Raw genomic sequence first — 20,615 nt, 5'->3', positions numbered from 1 at the left:
CCTGTGTCCTGTCTAAAACTCAACCACTAGAGGGCAGTCACGTATTTTCAAAGACTTCAGCCTTCACTCTTCTGAAGTGTTAAAATATATTAAAATAATTTCATTTAAAAATGAGTCTTAAATGTATGCATAATATATAACAAAAAAAGGATGCAGTTCTTTGCTACTAATTGTCAGCACTGGGACAACTAAAGACATAAAGAAAACTTTTTAATTAAAAAAATAGTGACAGAGTAGGTCAGTTATGCTAGCTTGACTTTGACTACATTAACATGTAGCTGTGCTGTGGAATTCGGTGTGTTTCAGAGAAGTGTGCTAAATGTTTTCAACGTTAGCAAAAGAACAAAGCTAAACTCTAGGTCCACTTAATACTGGAGACCTAGTAGAAGCACAGTAGAAATTATGTGGAAAAATTAACTTGGAAGCTAAATGGACTAAAAGCACATTGTTACTAATAAAAGTGTCAATGTGCTTCTAGTCCAACGAGCTTGGGCTCATTGGACGTACGGCGCTGATGTCACTTCCGCATGAGCGAAATGCAGCTTTCTTCTTTCCGCTTTGAGTTACCATGACAACTAGAAAAGACAAAGTCGTATTTGAGAAGCAAATAAAACAATACTATGAACATTGTTGTCTTCCTAATATAATGGGTTTTTAAGTTTTCATGGCTTTCCAAACGATCCTGAATTAAGAAGACGTGGCTTGTAAATATTTGTCTCTACCAGTTTCAGCTAAAGCTGCACAGCAAAGTTTACAGCCTTCACTTCACTCCAAATCAGTTTCTTCAGCCAGGGAGAGACGGATGGTAAATTTCCATGGAATCACTTCTGTATTCAGTCTGATAGAGCGAGTGAATGGGAGCGACCAGCAGACCAGAGCCAGACAACTGATGCGCCTGTACACACTGCTGTAAACGCCGTCCTATTTGAGCTTTTCACAAGAAACATGCTAAAGTAATAGAACGAAACAACACGGAGTCCTTAAAGAAACACGGTAGCACAACTTTGAACATGAACAGTCAGCTGAAATCTGACACCGGTGCTGCCCTACTGTTAAGCTATGAGGCTTGTGCTTCGTCATGCTTCGGAAGCAAAAAGCCCGAACTGTAATCTCTTACCTGGTCTCTGACTCCAACGACAATAAAAAACACACAATATACTCGGAAATAAGTACAAAATAATGTAAAAACATCGTCCGATAGAATGGATTAAAAATGTTTAGATACGTAAATAGCACATTTTTACAAGAATAATGAAGAATATTGCCTACTAGCATAAGCTAAAGTTAATGTCAGTCATAAAGTAAAACTCACCTTCGTATCTGTGAACATATAACGAGGCGAACATCTTAAAACCTTTATCCAGCTACTTGTTGAGGCTTCGGTTCGATGTACATCATTAATTGTTACCTTGGCCAAGCCCTGCAAGCACCGAGTGTAAAGAGCCTTTTTCAATAGTCCGGAAACGACCGAGCCGCTTTTCCCTGAAAGCGGAAGCTGACGTGCAAAGAGCCCAAGCTCCGCTATTAGTGTCAGTGTCCCCATCACTAAAAATCAGCATCACTTAAAAAAAAAAAAATGACACCACATTTTAATCTGAAATTATTTTTTCCTTTACTTAAAAAAGATCAAAATAAAGACGTACAATTAAATCAAAAGACGCCCATGTGACACGTCCGGTCTAGAGACGGATGGCAGGACAGGAATGCAGACCTGGACCGGTGCAGCTGGTTTCTTCCCTTTTCGTAAACATGTATGAGGACGGGCCGGATGATGAAACGTCTAACAGCGCCTCTGGGCGTCTCGTGTCCTCTCGCAGACCGTCCAGCTGGACGTCTCTTCTACAGCATGTTGACCCTCCCAGAGGATCCACAGTGATTCAGCTAGGACTGGCCCTAATCCCAGTTCAACACACAACATAGTGGGAGAGATGGCGTCGTTCCATTGATGGCGGTAAAGTACTACCCTGATAGTACTGACTCAAGTCTTTTTTTTTTTTTTTAGTTCTCAGCATAAAAAAATAGATTAAAGAATGGAAAAAACTAAATAATCAGAGAGCAGGAAGTTGGTTCCTAGAGCCGCTCTCTGGATCTATGTCTGCACAGTGAGGACTGTCACGGCACCGGCTGTTCCAGAACCATGATCCGGACCAACGGCTCGACCATGCATGCACTGAAGAAATACCTCCAGATTATTCCTAAAAAGTACATCGACAGAGTGTAATATAGTTGTTTATATTCATATACTTACAAGAGGAGCTATTTTCTAGATAATGAATAATAAATCTCATAAAAGATTTGATTATTGTAAAAATAAAGGCCTATTTTGTCCACCATTGACAGTAGCTACTAGCTAACAGTCCCGTGAGTCCGATGCATATTGTTCTCATCTTCGAACTAAACTAGAAGATTTAACACTTCCCGTGAAAATACAGTGTGAATGCTGTAAGCTCAGTGGTTCTGGTGAAAATTTCAGAAGCATTTAAAGTCAACTGCAGAAGACTCGCAGAAATGTAAGAAATTGGCAGAATCGGCAGAAGAAAGCAAAAGTCTGCAGAAGGCCAATTAGAAAAATAAATTTCAGGAGTGAAAACTTTCAGTGAATGTAAAAATCACACCCAGAGGCTTTTAGAAATTGATGCTTTCAAAGCTAAACTGTAAGGTCACATCAGTAATTAAGGTAAAATGACATAATGACAGGTTGTCATTTTACAAACTAAGCATGTAGACTATCGGACAATATGGTGTGGATGAATGAAAAGAAAAAAGTTACACAAAAGTGTTTCACTGTAAAGATGATTTTTAGTGTGTTTTGTTGCAACCTGAAGTGTGAAATAAACTTCAGTGGAGTTTGGAAACAAAATATGTGTATAGGTTTATGTCTGGTTCAACGATGTGTGAGCCCAGTTGATTTTTTTTCTTTTTGGGGGGGATTTTATTGTAATCCATAGGGGGGCCCAGAAAAGCTTTGGGAACCACTGGCCTACTGCAACATTCATTCCATGCAATGTGAAAAAAAACACGTAAAAGCTCAAATTAATTGAAAAGCTAAAGCTAGATGAAATCCTAATAATAGCTTGTAGGCTATCAGTAGCATGTTTACTTAGAATAACAGTGTGAAAAACCCATACACTAGCTACATAAACTGCTAATATAAGCTAAAATGTTACAAGCTACAGCAGTCACGCCAATTATGACAATTATTCATTAAAATAATTATAACATTGTTTGTGAAAATACATCCTATTATAACAAATAGTATTTTAATTCATATAAACGAATATGTTACACTTTGTTGAGCAACATTTTAAGAATAATCCGGAAGTATTTCTTCAGCGCATGCGTATTTCAGCAGACGGTCCAGATCGTGTTTCCAGAACCGATGGTTCCGTGACAAAGACTACACGGGTCGGGCCTATAGGTGGAGCTAGTAACATTCATCCTGGAATATACTTCAGAAACTTTACTGCAACAGGTATCAGAGTATTTGGGCAGTGGATACCCTTCACATTTAGTTCAGATGCTCCTATATTAATAGAATAAACACAAAGTTCATCGGTCGTCGTCCGCGTCGTTATTGCGACGAATAAAATCTCCAGAGATGGTTTAGAAAAGAAAGAGTCTTCACTACAGCGTCCGCTATGTACACGAGTTTAAAAAGCAAGCACAGCCGTGGGGATGTACAGCTAGACTTCCTCCTTAGAATATACATATTTACTAATCTTCACAGTATTCTAGATTTGCTCATATATTCAGTATCAATAGATTTAAATTTCCGCTTTTATGAATAGAAATATCTGCGTTTGTTCCCGTCGATATCTTGTCCGAGAGCGGTCAGCTCAGAAAACAGCAGCTAGTTTCAAGTGTGCAGTTTTTTTCTCTGATATTATTTTTTGTCCTCCGGTTGTAATAAAAAAAAAAGGTTCTGGTTCGTCCCCCGCGGCCTGGCAGCGACCCGCCGGCCCGGTGAATCTGCCTCCTGGTGGTTCCGGTCGGTCGGTTGGTGTTGCATTAAGGCACTTGAGAGGTTTTTGGTTTTCAAGGAAGCTCGGAGGAGACGAGGGCCAGGCCGGAGCTCTGGCGGACGGGCGGCCCGGTGTGGACGGCCTTGGGGCAGTCGGGCGTCAGAACCCGGCCGTTCTCCCCGACGCTGCCGGTGATGGACAGCCGAGCCTTGTTCCTCATGGCTTCTGTGAAGGTCAGCTGAGGAGGACAGAGACAAACAAGAGGTTTGTTTCACTCCGAGGTTCTTGGTTCTGGTTCTGGACAGACGGCTGCAGACTGGAGTTACGGGTCGACACCAAAGTAGAAGTATCTGTAATGGCCGCCGAGTGCCATGAGTTTGAAACAAACAAACAAACAAAAAAAACTGAATCTGAAAATTAATTTTGAACAGTAATTTTTCCCCCAGTTTCAATTTCTTTTCTTTTTTAGTTTCAAAGCTTTTTTCCAGTTTCAAATCTTTTTTTTTTTTTTTTTTTATAGAATCAATTTATTTTTCAGTTTCAAACTTTTATTCAGTTTTGAAAAAATTTTTCCATTTCAATTTTGTTTCAGTTTCAAAACTTTGTTTACATGTTAAATTTTTAGATCTTTTGAACTAACTTTATTGCCCCAATGTATCTCTGAATCTGCCCTCTTATGGGTTTATTGTTCAAACAAAATCAAGTCTCAAACAAATTAATTTAAAGGTGGCCTAATATGCTTCCTTCAACAAGTTAGGATTCAAAGCATGTTGATTGCATTTTTTTCCACAAAATCATTATTAGACAAGATTTGATTCTGCTCTGCATTTTGAGCTGTTTTTGGGCCTCTGTCACTTTAAATCCAAATAAGCTGCTGCTGGCCATGCCCCCCACTCAACTTTTCTCACTCCCATGTGAAAATGGCCACAAACAGATGCACAATTATACAGCCTTATGTCTTTGAAAAGCAAAAGTGGAGCCTCCTGCACGACCAACCAGAATGCAGCAAGTGGTTTCTGGTTGGCAAGTCAACAACAAAACACAGCCATTGTTCAGTGCAGACAGCAGACAGCTGAGCAAAACGTGCTTGGGTTTCTAGGTAACTAGGTAACGGGTGGAGCTCCACTGGAGTTGCTAGGCAACGACGCAGTTGTTTTTAGAAGCAGTTGAGATTGAAATTGTTACTTTCCTAAAATAATGGCCTGTATCATTTTCTACCAAACGTAATTTTTTTTAGTTGCCTAAAACATCTTTTGGAAAGAAAGAAGTGGTGATTTTTTTTATTTAACCAAGAAACTGTTAAAAACTCCAATCTGCAAAACCGATGAAAGCATGAGACGTACAGCAGCGCCTCCAAAGAGCCAGAGCTTCCTGTCTCCTGTGAAGAGGTCTTCATCAGCATTTCCGTTTGGACTTTGGCTGCATCTCACGAAATGGTGACCTTTGACCCACTTAGATATCAAACTCAACGGATGAATCAACGCCGTTCCTGTCCACACATCATCAATCAGCATCTTCAGGCACTATTAATTGTTTTTATCTTGTAACCAGGTTGCTATGTATTGCAATTTTTTGCTCAGGTCCCTCTTGAAAATGAGATCTAGATCTCAATGGGGTTTACCTGATTAAATAAAGGAATACGAATATGAAAAATACACAGAGTTAGTTTCAAAGATGCTAATTCTTTAGCTGGATCCATGAAAATACCAAAGACGTCGCGTGTTTGACCGACGGAGAATCTGAATCCTAATGGAGACGCATCGAGATCAGAATCAGCCGAGTTTCACCTTCACCTAAGCTGTACATTAATTTGTCAGTCAGAAACTCAAAAAGTCAACCCACAATAGACCCTGTTCTACTGGAACCAAAACTTCAAGCTTTGTTCCATCTCCAGCTGCTGTGGTTCTCTTTCTCTCTGCTGAGTCAAGCCCTTTGAGCAACCAGTTGTCCTCCACACCTTTGGGGGCGCTGCACCAAGAAACACTGAAGGAAGCGAAACAAAAACCTCTGAAGACACTGAGCGCAACTTCCTACTTCACCAATTGGAAACAGAAATGGAGGGATCAGATTTTAGCGGTTGGAGGATTTCTCCATGAGCCGTTTACCCAGAATGCCCTGCACTGCAGTCCACTTCCGCTTATTTGGTTTGATTACGTGTTCACACCTCCCCACATGAACCGACGAGGTGTGAATGTCCACATGAACTGGACTTTCTAGGCAAATGGGCTGAAGTTGGATCAAACATATTAAATGGGGTCTTTGTTTCAGGTCTTTACTAGATGTTTTGCTTTTTTTAGATTTTCTAGGTTTGCTGAAATTTCTTATGTCCAAAAACCGAGTCTAGTCACATTACAAGGTCCTGCTGGACTCAGAAGATTTATCCAAAGCAACCCAAGTCCAAAGAAAAACTTTGAAGACGCCCAGAATTTCTGGAGAGTTAAAAGTCTGACTCCTTGGAGAGAAAACATGAAAGTGGTTCTGCTCAGTTCTGTAGACATTTATATGCAGCCACTTATCTCTGTATAAACCCATTACCAACAAAATGACTTCACAGTGATAGGTGCAGGGAAGACAGGGAAGCTGACTGAGCAACGGTGAAGCTAATGAAGAGTATATGCTGATGGGGGACACAGCGTTGGACAGATATAGACTGGGGACAGAGATCTGGAAGTCAACAACAGAAAAGATAAAGTTCTTGGACTCGTCTGGAGGATTCTGTTCCTAAGAACATAAATTTGATGAATGTTGGGATCTTCTAGGGACAGACTTAAGACAGTGTCTCTTACCTGAGACCTTTAGAAGGACACAGATTTTTTCCTATAGGACTTAAAGTTTGAAGACAACGTAAAATGGACAAAAGCTCTAGAGTTTGATGTCCTCAAAGCTGTAAATGTGAGACATTGATCCTCATCTATATGGTCTTTCCTCAAGCCTGAGAAAAAGCATCACCTCAGGGGTGACACTGGAAAATAAAGAAATCTAGGTCCAGAAAGCTAAGCACTTATTGGCACTCCTGCCTGAATCCCTAAACCCATTGGCACCCCAGCAGCCCACATTAAATATGTTTCATTATTCTGAGGTGATCAGAGCGTTTAGGAGCTTCTAACTGCTGAAGAACGTTCCCACATCAGCTAGAGGACTACCGGTAAAATGGGTCTTATGGGGCAAAGAGATACCAGACCAAGCTAACCTGGAGGCTAACTCTACAACCAGCGGACCAGTGATGGACACATGGTGGAAAAGGAAAGTTACTGGCTCTGGTTCCTTCATGAGCAAAGAAGAAAAATGTTCTCAGGATTCTGGTCACAACTACGATAAGCATTAAGGATCTAGCATAGCATACGTTTTGTGTAGTCTTGCCAAAGTACCAGAATCAGTTCTCATTGCCATATTTACGTGACAAAAATTGCGTCATTTTGTTCATTAAGTCTTTACACCTTGTCACCCTCTGCTCCTCTGCCTGGACATGTTCGGCGTAGATCCACTTTGAGTACTCCTCAATTACATGCTCGTAAAAACTGACCGTTGCGTGGATGTGTCCGGCGGATGTCCACTCAAGAACACAGTGAGAAAAATTGATCTTTGCATGGACATATATGGCAGATGACAACGTAAACGACGACTACCTTTACTACGCCTCAAGTACAAAGTCGTAAAAATTGACCTTGGTGAGGACGTATCTGGCGGATGTCCGCTTCAACTACACCTAAAGTACGCAGTTATAAAATTTGACCTTCCACTTGAGGTGTACTCAAAGTGGACGTCCGGGTCAGGCGGATGTCCACCGTTACAGTGGCTTGTCCGATGGATGTCTACTTCGAGTGAAGAACGCCAGACTATTTGGGAGCCTTGCCAATAGCTAGATGAGCTTCTGCAGCGTTCAACACTGAATTAAAGGTTGGATGGGGTGCCAATAATTGTGGAAGGTACTGTAGGTTAAAAAGATACTCCTGCACTGTGTCTACAGTGGCTTCTGTGCTGAGAATTAGCAATGCATGTTTTCTTTTGGCGGGAAGAAGGTTTCTGTGTGATGAATGAGGTCCAGTCTCTGTAGCCACACAAACTGCGAAGCATTAGAGACGACATAAAGTCTGAGGATGACTTATCACTTCCTGTCACACCGAGGGGAAATTCAAACGCAGACCAGGACGTCACAGCAGCACAAAGTGAGCAGCTAAGACAGGGAGGTGGGAAGCGCTTTGCTACTGGTCACCACAGTCACTCAGCATGGTGGCGCGAACACAGGGAGGCGAGGCGACAGGTTTCACTTACAGTCTCTGGCAGGGAGCTAGTGAAGGGAGAGCAAAGGGTTGGGTGAAGCTTCTAGGAAAACCACAGCTACATCTTAGCCTCCCCGTCGCTGCCATTACCATTGAAAACCTCACTAAACTCGGCTAAGTTGCGGATGCTGCCGCTGCGCCTGGGGTTCTGGCTAGGCTCAGGACTATGGCGGGGGCTGCCAGAGCGGCAGGGGCAGCAGCAGTGGTGGGAGTGGTGGGAATGGGGGTGTTGGGACGGGGTTTGGGACGGGGACTGGGCCTCCACCTTCATTCTTTTGGCCTCGTTGCGTGACTTGTAGCAGAATTCGATGAGGGCCACCAGCATTGCCAAACCCAGGCCCCCGACGAGGATGTAGAAGACCCCCGCCACGTTGCTCAGGCTGAGGGCCTGGGACGACTTGTCCTGTTTCCAGTGAGGACAGGAAAAAACCAAAATCAGGACAAGTTGGTACAGAGAGGTCAAAGCATCAATAAATATACATCAGTCAGAATAAAACGGAGAAAAATCTCTCTTCAGACTCTCATCATTCACTCACAAACACACCAAAATCGTCAAACTGCAACCATTTCCACATTGACCTAAACTACATTGACTCAATACTAATGAATCAGTTAAAAAAAAGAAAAAAGATTTTCTCACTTATCCCAGTTTACTAGAACTATGAGTTTTTAGGCACATTGAAGCTTGGTCTGCAAACAGTTTACACTGTAAATAAACACATTTATATCGTTTTCCTTAAATTATAACATTAAGGGGGCAATAATATGCATTTTCCAGGTACAAAGTCCCGTATTGTAGCATAATGAAGTAATTATGTTAACTTCTAGTTATAAAAGTGCTACATATATGACTTAAAAGAAATTTAACTTCCTGATTTAACGCTTTGAAATTGGGCCTCTGTCTCTTTAAAAAGCTTCTGCTCTAAAGCTCTGCCTTCGGGAAGTCATCCCAACATGGCTCCTCTATTAACCCTTTAATGCCTTTTTTTAACCAGTGTTGCTGTGAAAAGTAGCTCCTATAATGAGCTCAGCAGGTGTTTGCTAATTGCTGCTGGCTAGTCTGAAGGAGCTGTGTGGGGGAGGAGCTGTGTCTCGGAGGAGGGGCTAGGTCCACCCAGGTGTTTTGCACAGCTGCCATGGAGATCAAAGGATTTATCAAGCATTCATGGAAGAATCAAGGCAACATTCCAGGTGTGTCTTTGGGGAAAACTTTAAAACACAATGGAATGCTCAAAAAAGTTTATTTTACACAATTATGCCTCTTTTAATTCAACTGAACTGTTCCTGTTTAGGTCAGCAGAAATCAATTTTTTGCTAAATGAATATTTACAGAGACTTTCTTCAGATTCAGAAGTTTCTATCCATCTGAGAAAGTCTTCAGACTTTGGTCAAGCATTCTGGTTTTCCTGCTTCAGGATTTTCACCATAGATTAATGGAGTTTTGGTCCATTTTTCCCACACAGAACTAGTATAACTGGGTCACCTTTTCAGTTCTGACCATGACCTTTCTGTAGGACTGAGATCAGAAGCTTCTATTGACTTTGTTCCTCGAACAACCAGTTTATGGGGGCGATTAGATGGGTTTAGAGACATTTATCCCATTAATGAATTAAATGCTAATTTTAAAAGAGCCATTTTTATTTACTAAGATTATCTATTTCTGGTGTTTCATTAACTGAATAACTTAAGTTTGACAAAATTAATAAAACTCAAAAATCTGTAGGGGGTTGAAAACATTTAGTAAAATGTGATTGTCTCAAGTCTAGCTGAGGTTCAACCACTGACCTCCTGTTAGTTTTCCACTTGTCTTTACACCCTGAGGAAAGTGAGAAAATCTGTTTACATGTTTTATATGAACTGCTCCTTTTATTCCTCCCTTTAAAACAGATCCTGGTTTTCATTCCCGACCTTTGAACCCTGATTTTGTTCAATCAGATGCAGCCGATCTGAGCTCACATCCTTCAGGCACATTCAACCCACGACCTGCTGGCACCAAACGGGTGCCTGTCATGCTTAACCTCGTCTAGCTGATAGTGTGTGTGTGCGTGCGTGCGTGTGTGTGTAGCGCGCTGTGCTGCATGGGTCTGATTGGAAATGTGGAGTTTGCATGCAGCTTTCCTAGATGAAGCCTCCTCCGTGCTGCAGAGCATCAGCAGAGTGGATCAGTCGAAGGTTCTGGTCATGTCTGAACATGCCTTCTGACCGCTTGTGGTGGTAAACAAAGTGTTTCTGAAGCTGTGACACATTCAGACGTGGCCAAACGTTTTTACAGTGACACAAATGTTGTCTGTTTATTTCAAGTTTATATTGTTTACCGGAAAAATATGGTGCTGAGAATAGCGCGGTTCCAGCACCAAATTAAGACTAGGCACCCTCACTGGTGGCTAATTCCTTGTAGCAGAAGGCTACATCCATTGCTAACCTAGCTACTGATCTGATTAATTGGCAATCGGCGCCGGAGGCTACTCGCTAGCGTTAGCTTTCAATAGGCTAGTTGCTAGCATACCTAGACATTCACATCCCATATACCCATATTTTCTTCTTCAAAGGAAACTTTATCGAGACAAATGGAAACCTTGAGCATAGTTTATTAGCTCTTGTTTAAAAACCAAAATGGTCAGACTCTTCACACATGGATGAGATTATTCTACTCTAAAATAATGTTTGAAACCGAGTTTGTGACTAGTGAAACCTTAGAAAGTACTTCATGGATCCATTTAACAGGTATCACTATCTAAGATGTTAGAAAAAACATTGTGGCATAAGCACTTTATATTGGTCAATGTTGATAATTATTGATAAGATTTTTTTGTTTTGAATATCTGAAATATTGCCTAACGGTGTGACCTTTCCTGTCTAATCCAGCTTTCTCTCTACGCTGTTTGTGTTGTTTTTTAAGCAGTTATGAGGCACAGTACTGCTGCACCAGTTACTCAGCAGGTTGTTGCAAAGAGCAACTTAGTTGACGTCACCAACCTAGCTTAGCTAGCGGTGAGAGGCTGAGTGGCTATAGTCTTTCTTCTGCCTACATTCACATTTGCTGCCATTTAGTGGTTGGAGATATAAATATTTATGCCTAATTTTCTACTAAAACTATAACTTTATACCAAATGCGTGCACGTTATGGAAACAAACCATCTCTACTTGATAATGCATTTCTTCATATAATTGTGTTTAAATTCGGGTATAATGTGTAGAACAGAACGAAGCTAACATGGGTTAGCATGTGGTAAAAAGCCATTTGTGTCACTGCAGAAGCGAGAGGCCCCAGCTGCTGTGCGTGGTGCTCATGCCTCATGTTGGTCATGCTGTGTCCGCCATCTTAAGCTTCTACCTGCATGTCTGTCATTGGCTGCACTGCCAGCAGGACAAAAAGAGTGCAAAGACACACAGAGAGGAGGGGGGGCACCCAGGCTGGTGGGACTGACCTTACTTCCAGAGTCCTTGGGTCCACACTCCCCTTTATCGTACCACCATTTGTTTTTCAGTTTGTCTAAGACTCCTGCTTCACTCAGTTTCAATACGGCAAGGTTTACGGGCGTTCTTCAAATCACGGGGGGCAGGGAAGGGCAGGGTGGGGAAATAACATAAATAACATCATAGGACATGTTATTTTATGTTATTCAGTCATAAGAAGCCCAACAAGAGCAGCTCAGTACTCTTCACAAAGTGACGGAGCCAGTGAGGGCCCCATGGACGCTACATGTCTCTTTGCTCTCTGGTCATGTGACCCCAGGTTGGTTTGGGAAAGGGGGCGGAGCTAACAGACATATACAGGTGGGGCCCCCGGCTGCGTCGCTTTTCTGGAACGGGCGCATACTGCCGGGACCTTTCTGGGTTCAACGGCTAGCGCTGCTGGACCAGAACTACCGGCTCCGTTCTGCGTCAAGAACAGCGAGTATTTCTGCTTCAACAGCACTCCTCTTCCTCCTCTTCCTCATGGGGTCGACCCGGCAGATGCTCCTGTTCCCAACAAACATTTCTCTCCTACCCACATCAACGTCAGAGCGACATCGTGGCTAACCTTCTCGCCACCGCCTCCGCTGCCACACTCTCCTTTGTCGTACCACCACTTGTTTTTCAATTTGTCCAACAGGCCCTGCTCATTGAGCTTTAACACGGCCAGGTTAACAGCACTTCTTGAAAACGATAAAGCATATTTGGTGAAAGGGGTGAGTATGCTGTCCAATTTGGGAGGGGAGGAAGAAGAAAAGGGGAGAGGGAGGAGAAGTCAGAGAGGGACAAGGGTGGTAAAAAGTTAATCCCAGTTAAAAGACCTGAAAGCTCCCTGAGCCAAACCTCTCCTGTCAGAGCAGCAGCGTAAAGCTGGAAACAAACATTAGCATCTTTTGGTTCCCATTAGCCACAGGGATTTCAGCCATTTTTCAAGATGGCTGCCGTTTTTGAGCCTTTTAAGCCAAATATTGCCATAAAATGATCCCCATTTTCATTACTTGGATGAACTTCATGTCATTTGCTTTTGACTTTGTCATCCTATTTATACAACTTTAAAATAACAATGTGTAGCAAAATCAGAACGCGAGGACGTTGCTGTTAGCGAGACTCAAACCGGTCGTCAACAGGAAGAAAATGAAGATATGAGACGGACCGAAAAACGATCATCTTTACTGGTTAGCATTAGCATTTTTTATGTGTTTAGTGGATTAGTCTTAGCTTATGCAATTTTGTTTGTGTTTATCGAGTTAGCATTAGCTTCAGATAAGTTCTTTTTGTGTTTAGCAGTTTAGCATTAGCTTATGCTAATTGTTTTATTGAGAATTAGCTTCTGCATTTTGTGTGCTAGTGGGCTAGCATTGGATTATGCTAATCTTTGTATGCATTTAGTGGTTTAGTGTTAGCTTATGCACATTTTTTTATGTGTTTATCAGGTTAGCATTAGCTTCAGATATTTTCTTTTTGTGTTTAGCAGCTTAGCATTAGCTCCTTCTAATTTTGTTAAAGTTACGCCGACTGATATATATTGATGTAATATTCGCTACAGCAGCAGAACTGAGCAAAAGTTTTAAACCACCTCGAAAACAAAGACATGGAAGTAATTCAGAAAACCTGAAGAACGATGCAGGCTGTAATAAATGAGTAAATATACAAGAATAATTTAAATAAAACAAACTGAAAAAATAATTTTAAAATAGCCATGTTAAAAAAAATTAGTCATTAATAAAACTTTTGTGAATAGCGCATCAAAAAATTACAGAGATTTCATTTGTACTGCTCAACAAAATTTTAGAATAAATGGGAACAAAAAATAATTCTATGCTTTAACAATAAAATGAATGACAAATATTTTATTTCTGCACATTACTCCTTGATTTTATAAATCAATGCTTTGATTTAAATAAATATACATACATTTATTTAATTAAAGTATTTCTTTTCTTTTTTTAAAAAATTATTACATGTTGAATTACATTGTGGCCTTTAAGACAAAAGTCTTCAGATAACAGGTCTTCTAAAGCATTTTAATGTCTTTTTTATGTTTTTCATTTTAAAACAGTACATACTTAATGGTTTAAAACTTTTGCACATATGTACTCACACCTTTATAAAACAGTTAAAACTGCTGAATCAAACAAGTTGCTGCCACCTAGTGGACTGGATGCAAAGCTGCACCAACATTCACATTTCTAAGCTGAAATTTGAATGTTTGCTCTTTAGTTTTGTGAATACAGACAGGTTTTGTTTATAGAACTAAAAAGAAAGTAAATACAAGTAATTACAGAAAGTTGTGATTATAGATCTCTGATTAGGTAGAGATTCCGGTCAAAGGTCAGAGTGTGTTTTAAGGAGCTGATGAAGCTTTTACTCTGCTGCTGTGACCCAGCAGAAAAAATACACCGACCTCCATCACCATGACAACTGCATAAATCAAATCAGATACATCTCTAACTGTTCCCTACTACTACAACCTGAACCGCAAACATTTAGATATTTTTACATGAATCTGGTGGCTTCTGAAGGCAGATGGTTTAATTTAGGTTATAATGAGCTTTAAATGTTGATTAGAATTTAAAGTTTATTGATCTTTCATTAATTTGATTGAAAATGGTCTCAAAAGTACAATTTTATAATTTACAGCAATAGGTTCTGGGATACTTTATCACCCAGTGAGATTTATTACAGGCCTTGTTTGGATCGGTTTAATAAAATTATGAAGCGTTTCTGAGCCAAATATCGGTGAAATTTTCTGTAAATCTAAAACAGACTTCATGGTTTTACTCTGCCGGCTGCTGTGGAAACGTTCAGGGTTTATTATAGTTCAGTTTTATTTACTTGTGGCTTCTTGTTTGTCTAATTCAGTTTTAATTAGTTTTTAGAGTTTATTTGCTAGTTATTATTAGTTAAATACTGTTCCGTTTTTATTAGTTACAGTAATAGTTTTAGTTTTTTCATAACTTGGTAAAAGGTCAACGTATTGTGATTATGTTTACACTGCATTTACATTAAGAATACTCAGAGGGATTCAATTTGCGGACTAGCTTAGCGTAGCGTAGCCGCCAGGAGGAAAACGGGAAAGCCGTAGTTCACCGACAGCTGACGTAAACTGCTTGTTTCACATCAGTTTAAAAGGCTGATAAATAGATACAAATAAACATAAACACAAAAAATAACATATCAATTTCAGTATGTTTTAGTAATATTTTTCCCCATTAACATTTGTATTTCTGTTGCTTAACAAAATGCTTTCTCCAGTTCATTTCTTGTAAATTTTTAACAAAAAAAATTATTTCATAGTCTTGGGATCGTCTACAGGGTGCAGAGGTTTGTCTCCGGCTGGGTTCAGATCCTTTTCATATCTTTGCATCATTGACAAAATGAAACATTGGTAATGGCAGCAGATTGCAGACAGAAAGCAGCATGATGAGTCAGAGGAGCGGTGTGAGCGTCCAGTCTGCTGCTGCTGCTGGTTTCCCGGCAGGAAGTGAGAGGGTGATCCTGCCCCTTCCACAGGAAGCAGCCTGGAGGAGAGGACCACCGGCATCTGTCACCGACTGTGTCTAGTCAAAGCAGGAACTCCAACCACAGCAGCGCTGCACAGCCTCACAGATCCTTCACTACAGTTTACTACAGCTTACTGCAGTTTACTACAGTAAGCTGCAGTTTACTAGTTTAGTTTACTAGTTTATTGCAGTTTACTGTAGTTTACTACAGCTTACTGTAGTTTACTGCAGCTTACCGCAGTTTACTGCAGCTTACCGCAGTTTACTGCAGCTTACTGTAGTTTACTACAGCTTACTGTAGTTTATTGCAGTTTACTACAGCTTATTGCAGTTTACTGTAGTTTACTGCAGCTTACCGCAGTTTACTGCAGCTTACCGCAGTTTACTACAGCTTACTGTAGTTTACTGCAGCTTACTGTAGTTTACTACAGCTTACCGCAGTTTACTGCAGCTTACTGTAGTTTACTGCAGCTTACTGTAGTTTATTGCAGTTTACTACAGCTTATTGCAGTTTACTGTAGTTTACTACAGTTTACTGCAGCTTACTGTAGTTTACTACAGCTTGCTGCAGTTTACTACAGCTTATTGCAGTTTACTACAGTTTACTACAGCTTATTGCACTTTACTGTAGTTTACTACAGTTTACTGCAGCTTACTGTAGTTTACTACAGTTTACTACAGCTTGCTGCAGTTTACTACAATTTACTGTAGTTTACTACAGCTTACTGTAGTTTACTACAGTTTACTACAGCTTGCTGCAGTTTACTACAATTTACTGTAGTTTACTACAGCTTACTATAGTTTACTACAGTTCACTACAGCTTACTGTGGTTTACTGTAGTGTACTACAGCCTACTGTAGTTTACTGCAGCTTACTGTAGTTTACTGCAGTTCATCACGGTTTGCTGCACTTTACTACAGCTTACTGTAGTTTGCTACATTTTACTACAGCGTACTGTAGTTCACCGCAGTTTACTACAGCGTACTGTGGTTTACTACAGCTTAATGCAGTTTACTACAGCCTGGAGCTCAGAAAGAAACTAAAGAGAAATCCAAGACTGAGGAATGGATGGATGATTTAATGTACTGATGATTTGTTAATTGGATGAAAGGTTGGATTGACGATTCTTTTTATGACTAATTCGATGGATGGAGGGATGGACAGACAGATGGATGGATGATTTAATAGATGGAAAAATGATTAATTGGATGAAAAAGTCCATCTGGAGTTTCTGGACCTCCAGGTATCCAGGTGAACAGGTGCTGTTCTCTAACCATAAACCATAAACCATGGACCTTTTGCACAGGTCCATATCCCGGATCAGTGGAGTCTGATGGAGGCAGAGCTGGACCTTCACACGGCTCCTCAGAAGAAACACAAATCCTTTAGCTCCATGCAGCTGAATCACACAGACTTACCTGGAATGCACACCTGGAAGAGACACAACAAGAGACAAGCCCCGCCCCCTTCCCGCATCATCACACATGCAGCAAACCCCCCACCACAGAAAGGCAGCACGCCAAGGAAGGTGGAATACCATAACAACACGTCGGCCATATTGTTACACTATTCCACCCACCTTAACTGTGAACCCTTGGGCGTGGCGACGCCGTAACCCTTGGAGTCCAGGTTCCCGCCCACTTTCATGGTGTCGCAGGGCTTCCTCTGCTCCGTATACTCGTTCATGGTGGACTCCAGCAGGAAGGCGTACTTCCCCTTCGACTTGCGGACCCGCGCCACGCCTTCCGCCGTGGTCTTGGTGAACACCGTGGGCTCGGCCGACTTCATGTAGCCCCACATCTTCTCATAGACGGCGATCTTGGAGCGCTGCGGGGAGTCGGCAGGGTTCAGGAGAAACACACCTCCAGAAGTATTCACCCCCCAGGGGTTCCAACACACACACACACCCACACACACACACACCTCCAGAAGTATTCACCCCCCAGGGGTTCCAACAGACCAACACAAAGCAGAAGTATTCACTGCCATTATTGATTTGATAAAATAAAAAAATCCATTGTCTTTTGGCCTCCATTTTATAACTACGTGGAATGTTACGATGTTGAAACCGCCATGGAGACGGTATTGGAACGTATGCACACGCAAAAAAGCACCAAACCAAAATGAAAAAGAGATTCAGCCAGTCCAAACATTTGGACTCATTTTGGTTTTATTGATTCGCAGACAGACTGAGCGGAGCCATGAGCTTCAAGGTCAACTAGAAGAAAATATGTGGACACTGACCAATGTGTGAAAGAAAGATACATGAACAAAATGGCTGCTGTCCGGACCGACCCGTATGAGACAGAGAATGGAAGCATGTTAGAAGATGTTGACCAGCTACTTCTGATCTCATACTACGATGTACAGTAGTTCACTACATAGTGAACAGGAAGAGTTTATACAACATGGAGGAGCTTCACCTGAAATCTACAGACACAAACAATCAGTTTAAAAGAATTTGTAAAGGATGTAGAAACTCTTCAGGTGAATAACGAGGTTCTGGTGACTGGCAGAGTAAGAACATGTTGTAACAAACATGTAGGCTACATGGCCGTCTTAGCTAGCAGATAAAAGTTATATTAGCTAAGCTAATTTTGCTAGTTCATCAGTAAGTACTACAGTGAATGTCACTGCTGTTTTATTATTACACAGAGGATAGAGCTCTTTAAAATAGTAACTGAGTATTGGTGTAACTGAGTATTGGTCGATCCGTATTTATACTGTTTATACGTTAAAAAGAAACGAGAGGTAGTTCTAAGTTTGTAGCTTGTGTTATTGTTGTCATAGCAACTCCATAGCAACTGCCTGTCAAGATGACCGTCAGCTACAAAGTTCATGGAACTGTGACATCACATGAAAACTACATACTCTGCTAAATTCAGATTGTGCCTACAGCTCAGTTTGGTTTTCTCCCATTCACTTGGATTCCTCCAGTAGATTTTTGACCGGGGCAATCAGCAATCAGAAGGAAAAGTCATAAACTATGACGTTGATTTTCTGCGATGTTTTAAAACTGAAGTCCGCCTGCAGTTTTAGCAATAGTAGTGGAGGAGCTGAACGACTGTGTTTGCCACATTTCCAAGTACTGGATTAGCATTAACAGCCGCCTTCTTTGACACGGCTCTTCTGTCTTATTATTAATTTATTTAAGTTTAAAACGCTAGCAGAAATGCTCTGCTTGTTGATGCCTCTCTTCCACTATGTAGGTTTTTGTATCTGCAGGCGACATGATTGTCCGACGTGGTGAGGAATGGTACATTTAAACGATTCTTTTCTAAATAACTACAAAAGCTGTCAGATGGCTAAAACAACAATAATAAATGGGAATTAAAACGTTTCCATCCACAGAAGAGGCTGTCTGCAGAGAGGTGGCGCTCTCTCTGTGCCTGCCTGCCACACTTTTCAGATACTGTATCATTTCTTGCTGTTTGTGTTGGTCTGCCTTCCTTCTGGGTCGCAACGAGACAAAGACTTCAAAGGCAAAAAACTGAAAATCATTTGGCAGAAAAAAGTCCTCCTACCTTCCCTTGAGTTGACCTTTGACCCCTACTCACCCTGAAGAACTCCTTGGTGGATCCAGAGTCCAGCGTGCCGTAGGCGATGTCGGTCTGCTTGGCCAGATCCTCGGCGCTCTCGATGGGCGAAACCATCCGCTCCACGGTGAGGAAGGCCGCCAGGTTGGCCGTGTAGGACGAGATGATGATGAGGGTGAAGAACCACCAGACTCCGCCCACGATCCGGCCGGACAGCGACCTGCAGGGGGCGCCGCAGAGGAAAACCAGAGGGCGAGACAGGAGAGAGACGAATCAGTCAGAACGGAGCAAGAATGAAGAAATGACAATTAAAAAAAACAAGAATAAAGTCTCAATAATACGATAATATTTATGTTGAAGGATAATTAACAGATCGATTTTCAATCCGGTTCAACTCCAAAGAGTTCGGGATGTACAAACATGTCTTCACTGAGGATCTGTACAGCCGTTTACAGTTTTAAACTGATGTCTGTCATCAGTGACTGAACACAAAACAGAGCAGAGCGAGTTTCATCATTTAGGGAACGCATAGGAAACCTGTTCCCACGTCGCCTGGGAAAGAGTTTCAGAGTGGAGGAAGAAGAGTAAAAAAGTTTAAAAATAAAAAGTGTTTTAATGTTTTTAAATATAGATTAAAATCTTTGATTGTGAAGCACATTTTCAGATTGACTGCCAATCAAATTCCTCAAGCTGCTTTACTGCTCATGCTAACTTAGCTAGCATGAAATGGAAAATATTCTGACAGGAAGATGTTGAACGGAACTGCTGCTGCAAAAAACATAAGAACTGTGGGGATAAAACAAAATTTGATGGGATTAACATAAAACATGACATTATAATAAAACTATGGTAATGTTATCTGATAATACTGATGGCTAACTGAAATCAGGCAGTATGAGGTTAGTATTTATGCGAAATAAATGAAATAATTAGTGAATTAAAAACATTGTAAAAGTTGATGTCTATTTTGTAGGATTGTCTGTTGGTTTGTAAAGGGGGTCAGAGGTCAGCGCTGTACAGCAGGGAATCAGAACCTTTCTGCTCCATGGTAACATCTGAAGCATGGCAGCTGAGCCACCACCAGGGGGAGCTGTGTCTCTGTGTTCAGCCCTCATCAGAGCATCAAACCCTCCATGTTCCCACTGATAGAGGCGATTCTGTTTCTGACCGGAGGAAGAGCTGCAGCTGCAGCTCCTCTTCCTCCTCTGGGGGGCAGACGGATCAGAGCAGCGAGTGAGGAGAACGTCAAAGCAGAAACCCTTCATGGAGGAGAACAAACAGCAGGGGGCGCTCACAGCACACAGTTCAGGAAAACATCCCCATTAAAGATCTGCTGCGGCTGCTGCATGTTGGGAACTTTAGCCTTGAAATGGACTTATTGATGTTTCAGCTCCAGACCTGAATACCGATGAGTCTCTGCTCCGTCTGTTTCTGGGGATTCCAGTCAGTTTAGCAGGGAAATGTCACCAGAGAGGGAGGCGGTGCTGACAGGGTGCATTGTGGGAAAATAAGGTTAAAGTCATTAGAATGTAAACGCAGCCAGAGAGAGGGGCAATATTTAAAATCTGAGCTCAGAGAACTGATTCAGACTTTAAAGCTGCAGAATGTAACTTTTATTAAAATATTTGCTAAAACAGCCAATCAGAACCAGGAGGCGGGTCTTATCGCTGTCAATCATCCACATGTATGCACTGCTAAATGTGCTAATGGAGAAACAACTTACAGTTACAGAAAAACAGCTTGTCCGACGTCATCGGTGGCTATGCTAACTACCTCCAGCATTGACTGCAGACTGTGCTAGCTGCAGCGTAGCAAAGAGGAAGGAGTAGGATGTGAGTAGTCAACATGGAGAGGGATTGACAGTGCTAAGCCCCGCC

The 20,615-nt window shown here is 41.5% G+C and overlaps 1 protein-coding gene across 4 annotated transcripts in view; it reads right to left on the bottom strand.

Moving 5' to 3' along the window:
* Nucleotides 1-3,445: 3,445 nt before the first annotated feature.
* gria4b (glutamate receptor, ionotropic, AMPA 4b) overlaps nucleotides 3,446-20,615 on the bottom strand; it is a 92,989-nt gene continuing 75,819 nt past the window's right edge. For 2 of the 4 annotated variants that reach the window (XM_028031380.1, XM_028031378.1), the window contains exons 12-16: nucleotides 18,760-18,958; nucleotides 16,782-17,029; nucleotides 11,671-11,785; nucleotides 8,508-8,645; nucleotides 3,446-4,200 (exon numbers count right to left, since the gene is read on the bottom strand). In XM_028031380.1, coding sequence (XP_027887181.1) covers nucleotides 4,036-4,200; nucleotides 8,508-8,645; nucleotides 11,671-11,785; nucleotides 16,782-17,029; nucleotides 18,760-18,958 — 865 coding nt within the window. In that variant the 3' untranslated portion in view covers nucleotides 3,446-4,035. Of the gene's footprint in view, nucleotides 4,201-8,507; nucleotides 8,646-11,670; nucleotides 11,786-12,266; nucleotides 12,382-16,781; nucleotides 17,030-18,759; nucleotides 18,959-20,615 lie in introns of all 4 variants that reach the window. The other 2 variants (XM_028031379.1, XM_028031377.1) reach the window with 1 other exon arrangement.

Source organism: Xiphophorus couchianus, chromosome 11 (genome assembly GCF_001444195.1).
Source record: "Xiphophorus couchianus chromosome 11, X_couchianus-1.0, whole genome shotgun sequence".
NCBI lineage: Eukaryota > Metazoa > Chordata > Actinopteri > Cyprinodontiformes > Poeciliidae > Xiphophorus > Xiphophorus couchianus.
This window is presented reverse-complemented; position numbering and strand designations above follow the sequence as displayed.